Source organism: Brachypodium distachyon, chromosome 1 (assembly GCF_000005505.3).
Source record: "Brachypodium distachyon strain Bd21 chromosome 1, Brachypodium_distachyon_v3.0, whole genome shotgun sequence".
Taxonomy (NCBI): Eukaryota; Viridiplantae; Streptophyta; class Magnoliopsida; order Poales; family Poaceae; genus Brachypodium; species Brachypodium distachyon.
The window spans coordinates 34,798,798-34,807,046 of record NC_016131.3 but is presented as its reverse complement, the minus strand read 5'-3'; the positions used below and the strand labels follow the sequence as shown (position 1 = coordinate 34,807,046).

At 43.9% G+C, this 8,249-nt stretch overlaps 1 protein-coding gene across 1 annotated transcript; it reads right to left on the bottom strand.

Moving 5' to 3' along the window:
* Positions 1-3,250: 3,250 nt before the first annotated feature.
* On the bottom strand, positions 3,251-8,185 carry LOC100829074 (crooked neck-like protein 1). Its single transcript, XM_003563740.4, has 4 exons — positions 6,318-8,185; positions 4,218-4,431; positions 3,909-4,107; positions 3,251-3,704 (listed from the first exon to the last, which is right to left on the bottom strand). The coding sequence occupies exons 1-4, from the start codon at positions 7,944-7,946 to the stop codon at positions 3,593-3,595; spliced, it is 2,154 nt and encodes a 717-aa protein (XP_003563788.1). The 5' UTR covers positions 7,947-8,185; the 3' UTR covers positions 3,251-3,592.
* Between the last annotated feature and the right edge of the window lie 64 nt (positions 8,186-8,249).

Sequence of the window (8,249 nt, the reverse complement as noted above, 5' to 3'; positions counted from 1 at the left end):
AATCATTTAAAAAAACTCGACTGCAAAGGGTAAGCCAATCCCAGGCATAATCATTTAGTACTAAGCAAATTACACGAGAACAATCGCAAAAACTATAGTTACAAGTGCATTTTACTAGGCCCGGCAATAGAAATACCATGATATTGGACCCTTGTTGAGTGGAAAAGGTGAAAGGTGTTGATGAGTATTTGTTACTGTCTACACGTTGTGAAATGTGTATAGTTCTCTGAAACTCCTGTTAGACCTCTGCTTGCTCTGCATGCTTGGCCCCCAGATTCCTCACTCCTCAGTTGTGTAGCTTTTCTTATACTAACATAAGTCTGAGTAAAATACATCATCAGTCCATGAACTCGGCAAAAATAAACACTTTAGTTCACGAACTCGGAAAATAAACAGTTAAATTCCTAAACTGGGACTACCGTGTCACTTTAGTTCAAAAACGGTTCGGCGAGGCTTAATCCCGCCACGTGACCGCCACGTCGGCTTCGGTGACTCCTTCACCAACGCCGTTTCGTCAAAATTGAGCATTGTGGGCTTGATAGCAACTTTACGCGAGGCGGCGGCTGCAACGGCGTGGTTCTCAGGGCCCCAGGATCCTCGTCTGGGCGCGGCCGCCTTGCCCCTCGCGAGCGGCTTGATCATGCTGATTTCGCGAAAAAAAAACCCTGATAAGATCGAGTAGCTGGTCGCGTTCATGGCCGAAGCTGACGTGGTGGCCACGTGGCGTATTTAAACCTCGACGAACCGTTTTTGGACTAAAATGACACGGTAGTTCCAGTTTAAGGGTTTAAATGGAAATTTTCCGAATTCGTAGACTAAAGTGTTCATTTTTGCCGAGTTTATGAACTAGTGGTGTATTTTACTCCATACATCTCGGTACGTTCTTTAGATTATTCTATTAAATGGGTAATTTAGCAATAGATTTCATCTCTAGGTAACCTCTGAATTTGTTGCTAGAATTTCTAGTATGGATCACGAGGGAATCAAGCGAACCAATATGTCCTTAATTGTGGGAGATCATGAAAAAAGGGGCATGCGCCTAACAGTTGTAATCACACACCAACACATGATTGTTCGGTCTAGTTCTCTTTCGTTCCTCTGCAAAACATTAAATTCTGCATGTTTTATTTACCTTCAGAAAATAATAATCTGCACGGCACAAACATGATGGTTGGTCGAGGAACTTGATCAGCATCAAAAGGATAAAAAGGCACCGACTGGCGAAATTCAATTAACGGAAAAGGTGTGAGAGCTGAGAAGGAGGAGATTCCCACTTGCGTTACCTCTGTGACTGTGATCCCCGAAAAGAATCTCGGTGATGCGGATGTCGCATCCAGCGGATGATCTACGAGGATATTCAATATATTCACACCCAATATATCCGACAGTATTAACTGAACGTCCCGATTTCATGTTTAATTTAAGTCAAGGCATTTTTCAATTCAACCCTTTAATCTTCTCTTGGTCCAAAACTGCACAGACCACCGTTGCTGGCAGCATGGCCGTCTAAAAGCGACAATGATGGGGCAATTTGCATCAAAAGAAGAGCAGTGAAAGAAAATGGGAAAAGGGAAGAAAGTAAACGACACAACCATCTTTGACCAAAACCAAAAGATTGGCCAAATGATGCAAACTTTAGGCTAGCTCTCGAAGGAACACATTTAAATTGCAATGAATTCAACAACAAAATCTGCTTTCAAAGTGCAGCTTCTGTTCCTAGTGCTCTCGTTTTCTCCACCAATAAATTCCAGGGTGATTCGCTATTTGTCGATGAATTCTTTTAATGATAAATCTAAATTTGGTTTCTTTTTTTTTTGCGGGGACTGATAAATTTGGTTTCGGTCACTGGACAAAACAAGTTCTTTGAAAGATCACTGGACAAAAATTGTCCACCATCCAAGCTTTTGTGCTCATGTGCACACATTTAAGCAGCAGGAGTTTGAACCGCTGATGGCGCTGTGATGCTGCAACAGTTGCCATCCAAAGAAGGGCAAACGAAGATGGAAGAGCGGACCTGCTAAGCAAACGACACAATGATCACTGGACAAAAGATGAGCCAGCCAACACAGAACTTTAAGGCTCTGTGTGAAAGAAACTCCCTACACATTTCAATAGTAACGGATTCGATGCCAAACCTACTTTCAACTTTTGTTCCAATTGGGCTCTCCATTTCTGTCTTTGAGATGGCCCGGGAAACTTCCTCACGTGAGATCAATGCAGAATCGCTCTCATCTCAAAGATGCCCAGTGTTCTTGCTGCTCTTGCATCTCATCTTCTCCCACTCTTTTTCTTTTGAGGATGTATAACGGCTTTAGGTCTTGTTGCACTTTGGTTCCAAAGTCGATGTTTAAGACTTGTTTGTGGATTCCAAAAGCTGGCATAGAGATAGAGATGGTGGTGCGGACACTGCACCACTGGCCATACTGCCCAGATGGCTGCACCGTCAGCAGTGTAGCACTCATCAGTGACTGCTGAGCTACCAGGCAGCATGTGAGTGGCAAAGCAGTGCAATGTATGTACCGATGATGCCTTGGGTGTCCTGTTGTGTATGTCTTCAAGTCCGGGATACCAACAAGCCAAAAATGCAGACTGAGCTCTTTGCCCTACTTGCTGTGCCAGTACACACAAAAAAAATAACATGAATTGCTGAAGTCGCCATAGAAATCGCTGGCGCCTGCCCATTAAAAAATGCCTTCTCTTTCCGAATCAGTTCGCTGTGTTTTGTGTTGTGACCGTTCAAAAAATTCAATCCCTGTGTTGGTGTTGGTGGGCCATGATATATGACCAATTGGCAAAACGAGAATACAATGAACTTCAGTAGCTACAGTATATATGGTTCTTAAATGCCAATTTAGGCTTTGCATCGCTTCAGGCCTTGATTACACCCTTTGCAATTTGCCATCTGTTATTCTTCTCTATAATGGAATCTTATCTTAGCAGCAGAAATAATCCAAAAATGCATATTGAAAGAAAAGGTGCTTCTAACACTTGCATGTCTGCTTATGTAATTTATGGTCTTCCTCAGTCTTGTTTATTAAGGGTTCACAAATAATATCATGCTAGAGTGCAGTTCAAAAAGAAATGAAAAAATTGCCTAGTGGAAGAAATGACAAATCTTCCGGCCAAATCTCGGTGAGTCGGGAGCTATATTTCAGAGCCATCAGTCTGTACAGTTTCCCCACCAAATTATGACTGCCACTCGACCCCTCTGTATGTTAAGAAAACTCATCTGACAATTTGGCAACACATATGCAAAAGCAAACAAGGTTTCCTGCAGAACTTAAAGAACTTGAACTAGTGCATCTTTTAGTCATATTCAACTCAAAAGGTGAGGTAACAAAATGCAGATAATCAACTTCTATCCAACAAAATACAGATCAATCTGCGGTAACAAAACCCAGATAATTCAATTCCTATCCTTCAGACGTACAGTTTCAATAACTCAACTGATCAAGCAGCAAAAGGTGCATAATGGAAGGAGAGAAAGAGGCAGCGCACAAGACCCGAACTGCGGGGTAAGCATTCGCAACGGGCAGCACTCATTTCCAACCACGGGAGAACATTCACAACAGGCAGCCTGTCCATGGTCAGATCAGTCATCATCTGTTTTTTGCTTCTTCCATTTGTAAGCAGCTTCCAGAATCTTCAGGTTTGGTGCCAAAGCTACTTCATCAGGGAAGATATAATCAATGTACTCCTCGTACCTAAGGTTCAAGAAAATGATAAGTCAGCATATTTCAAAATTACTGGAAAATGAAGCAAACAAAAAATGTGAACGTCGCTAGTTATTGTCTCCTGATTTCAAATTAGTTAACAAATTTTGGATGGCAGATAGCATGCTGCACGTGATGAGATAAAAACTTCTGAAAAAACAGCACCAAAATTAATTCAATGAGTAAAGAACATACGCAATAGTGGAGCCATCCTCTGTGGGGAGTGGTCTCTTCCTCTTCACTTTCCTCGGTGCCTTCTTCTGCACTAAGGTGACATCACCAAGATCACCAAAGCTCACCTCCTTGTTGAGCCATTCTTCGAGGAGCATTGCTCTTTCCTCCTTCAGCTCTGCGGCACTAGTCCTGAAGTAGTCAAATGCCCTTTCGAAGACAGCTGATAATCATAGTGGAAACAATGTTAGATTTAGTGCACCATGAATGACAAAATGAACAAACAAAAAGACTTCTAGCTGCGCAAAGTAGATTATCTGCCTCATTACTTACCTCGACACCTTCGCACACGCTCCATCTGCTGTTCCTGATAATCAACGTCATTCTTATTCTCCTCACTTCCACCGTCTTCACCCAAGCCAGCTGACGCCTCAAATTCTGCATAGCTGATCCATACCTTCAAATGCTTTGTTCTATCAAGCAGTCGTTCGTAAAGTTCCCTTGCACTATCAAATTCATTTTCATCAATTTCAAACTGCAAGTACTCCTGCAAGTTAAAAGGAAAGAAATGAGTTAGTAAGCCTTACTTATAATCATGGCAACATCAAACTTCAAACTCATACGTTCACTCAATACTTGCTTTTTATGCACTGTAAATATAGATGTATTGTCAGTACATAGCAGGCACATAAGCACATATTCACGATTTGCAATCACTTGTAATTTGCTCCACGAAAATTTGTTGCAGGATTGTTAGTATTATGGAGCATAGAGAATGTAGCAGGCCAAGATTTTGGGTATTAGTAGTTTAACCGATGGACTCAGCATATAAATTAAGAATCTTTGCCTATCTTATCTGTACTTGATGACATTCTTGTGCAGAATAACCCTTAAGAACAAATCTATTTCCAAACAAATAAAAAAGGAACAGATCTGCTATTTGTATTTGTTGTACAGAGGAATAATAATTGCTGTAAATGTGCCTTTTCATAAATCAGTACACGCATGAACAGAGGGGGCCAGTGCTTTGTTCAGACTTCATTCCCATTTCAGTCTGTGAGTTTGGACCTGCAGCGTATCAAGGAAATCGAGCTGCTGCTATTAATGTGTGCATGTAAGTTAGTGAGGTTCTGACTCTGCATTTCCCATCGTTATATCATGCTGTCATGTGAATCAGTTAAATGTCATGCTCTTGTTTTGCATGACACCATATGCAAGTAATCCATCGTATGATACTAGAAGAATCAGTCTATGTACATGTTAATTAACTAATAACGAGATTAGCAAACAGGGACAGTGGGTTGATCTGGCATGGCGAGAGTAATAGGATGTTCCTGTTTAGACTGGACAGCATGACATTAAAATTATGACACTGACAAAAGTTGAGGTGTTCTAGAACAAGGGCTAATGATGTTTGAAGGAAATTAAAAGAAACCAAGTCATTATGGGTCTGTTTGGTTTTAGCCCAACCTTGCCTCACCAAAAATTTGGCTAGCCAAAATTTTGGTTATGGTTTTGCTTGCCCAAGATTTGGCCTATGTTGGCAACAAAATGAACTATAGTTGGTCATGGATGATTGGCTTACCAAAATTTTGGCAACTATCTAAACAAGAGCCGAACATTTGCTTATGACCAAAATATTGGTAGGGTTGGGTTTGGTCATCAACCAAACACACCTTCCAGTGAAATGGCATAATAAAAGCTTTTCCTGTTCTTAAATCATGTTGACGTACATACAAGTGATCCACTATATGATATGAGAACAGTGACTTGTGTTGTGGTCGGAAAAAAAAACTTTTTGAGACAACAATAGACTGATTAGCTATGTAGAGTATCTTTTTTGTGTGGTAAATATATCTGACCATTCTTCTTTGGGTCATGATAAGGAATAGCTAGTCAGAAGAAGAGTCAGTCACTCGTGTTGAAGCAAAAGATAGTTGACTGTCATGCTTATTGTTGTGTTTGGGGCTGGTTTGGGGCATAATAGTTTGCTCTAAACAGGAATTAATGGCAAGGGCATAGGTTAGTCGAATGATTGTAACGGCAAATTAGGGCTGTCAGATTTTGTATGGCTAAATACCATAGTTGAGTTTTTTAAGGTTATGAGTAAAATGCATTGGAGGTCCTAACTCCTAAGTATATTCTGAAAGTGTCAAGCTAGATTCAATTCTTCTAAAATGCACATCTACGTCCCAAATCTGTCATAAGAGATTCATCGCAGGTCCCATCGAGGCTGGCATCAAGTGTCCTTAGGACTTCCAATGAACAACTTACTATAGAATCAAAGTACTAAGACTAAGTTGACACCTTTGGAATAAATTGAGTCCACGAATGCAGTTTACTTGTAAGAGAACATATAAAAAGCATATCAACAACCTAACTGCACAAAACATAAAATGTGGATAAACTACGAGGACAGCAAGAAAAGCATACCTTCCATAGAACCTCAGGCGTATCAAGTGCTGGCTGAGCAATAGCAAGCTCATATATTGAGCGAGCACGATCAGTCTCGCTAAGATTCTTTTCCAATTCAGCATACTTCCTCCACGCGTAACAGTTTGCTGGAGACCATTCAATATACTTTTCATAGAGAGTCCTGCAGCGGTCAAAATTACCCAGATACAGCTCGATCTCAATGTACTTCTTGAATATTTTCCCTTTCGGAGCCATTCCAATTGCATTTCCTAGAATCCGACGTGCGGCCTTTAGGTTCTTCTGCCTTATCTCAAATTGAGCTGCCATCAGCCACAACTTTGCAAAGGTGAACTTTTTGTGTGGAATATATTTCAGACATAGGCTATAAACCTGACGGGTCCTTTCCATGTCCTGTGCATCAAGCTCCTCATACAAAGCATAATTTATCCAGAGGTATATGTACCTCTGCCAGTACCGCTTCTCCTCTGCAGGAGGGACATTGGCAATGGCCCTCTCGTAAACATCCCTGATCCTGTCCTTATTCCCAACACTCTCCTCCAGCCTGATGTAATCAAACCATGAGTCATAGTTCAGCGGGTTCTTCCTCACCTCATCTTCATACTGGAATCTCCTCTTGCCCACAATGGCATCCTCAATCCCCTCACGGTCACCAAATTGTTTCTCAAACGCCAGGAACTTTTTGTACAGATCCTCAGCCCTACTCTTGGGCACCCTGTCAAGTGCATACTTGTATATGGCACGTGCGCGCTCTACCTCCCGGCTACTTTCCTCAAACTCAGCAAATGCCACAAACAGCACCTCTGCATCCTCATCATCCACAAGCAGGTCTGCTGCACGCTCATACACACGTCGCGCCCGCTCTACTTCTCCACGCTTAGTTTCAAACTTTGCATATCGGATGAATGTGTCTGGTCGCGGGTGCTCTGCAACAAAACGCTCATAGATTGCCCTAGCACGCTCAACCTCCCCATAGCGCAGCTCAAACTTGATGTAAGAGTTCCAGCCGGCAATGTCAGGACGCCACGACATCCAACGCTCGAACACCTGGCGAGCATTAGCGACAGCACCAAGCAGCTCCTCCATATGGATGTATTTGTACCACAACTGGTCAATGCGGGGAAGGAGCATGACAGCACGGTCCCAAACATTCCTCGCATGGTTGACATACCGGTTGCGCATCTCAAACTCGGCATACTTGAGCCATAGCGTGTGGTCACGGTGAGCAACCTCTAGGGCACGCTCGTAGACAGAGCGAGCCCGGGCGAAGTCCTTCTGCCCCTCCTCCCATCTGGCGTACTTGACCCAGGCCGAGACGCTCCAGCGGACGCGGCGAATTAGGTCTTCGAATCGCTTCCGCTCACGGAGCCGGTAATCCGCAAGCTCGTGGATATCAGTAATTTTCTGTTTGGGCGGACGGATCTCAGGCTCCTGCCGCTCCCGAGCCTCCCGGAGGATCTGCTCGGCGGTAATCTGGACCGACGCTGGGGTCTTGTTCTTCACCCGCGTAGCCCGGGGCAGCTTCACCTCGGTGTCGCGCTTCGTGAGGAAGCCGAGGCTCGCATCGGGGGCAGGCGGCGCCTGCGGTGGGTCACCGCCGCCGCCGCCGCCGCGGGTGGTTAGTGCCATGGCGGCGGTGGTCGTGCTAGGGTTAGGGTTTTGGGAGCAAAATACGACGAGGGGAGAATTGGATTTTGGGTCTGTGGTACGTGCGGACAGCGGCGCGGCAGAACCCGACGCTGGCGTGCGGCGGAGGAAGGCTCCGAGCCTCTGACTAGGGGTGGAGCACGGCGGCGCGCGGGATTCGGTGGCTAAGAGGCCGAGCGCCTCAAGTCGATCCTGGGACGAGGAGACGGGGGACGGGGGGGTTATATGGAAATTTTAATACAGTACGACGAGGACATTGAACCATTGAACACCGATTTGAATTAT

Excerpts from the sequence above, each read along its gene's own strand:
- LOC100829074 (XM_003563740.4), bottom strand. The coding sequence starts at position 7,946 with ATGGCACTAACCACCCGCGGCGGCGGCGGCGGCGGTGACCCACCGCAG. Across the intron at positions 4,432-6,317 it reads CGCCTGAGGTTCTATGGAAG|GAGTACTTGCAGTTTGAAAT; the intron begins GTATGCTTTTCT and ends TTTAACTTGCAG. Across the intron at positions 4,108-4,217 it reads GCGTGTGCGAAGGTGTCGAG|CTGTCTTCGAAAGGGCATTT; the intron begins GTAAGTAATGAG and ends TATGATTATCAG.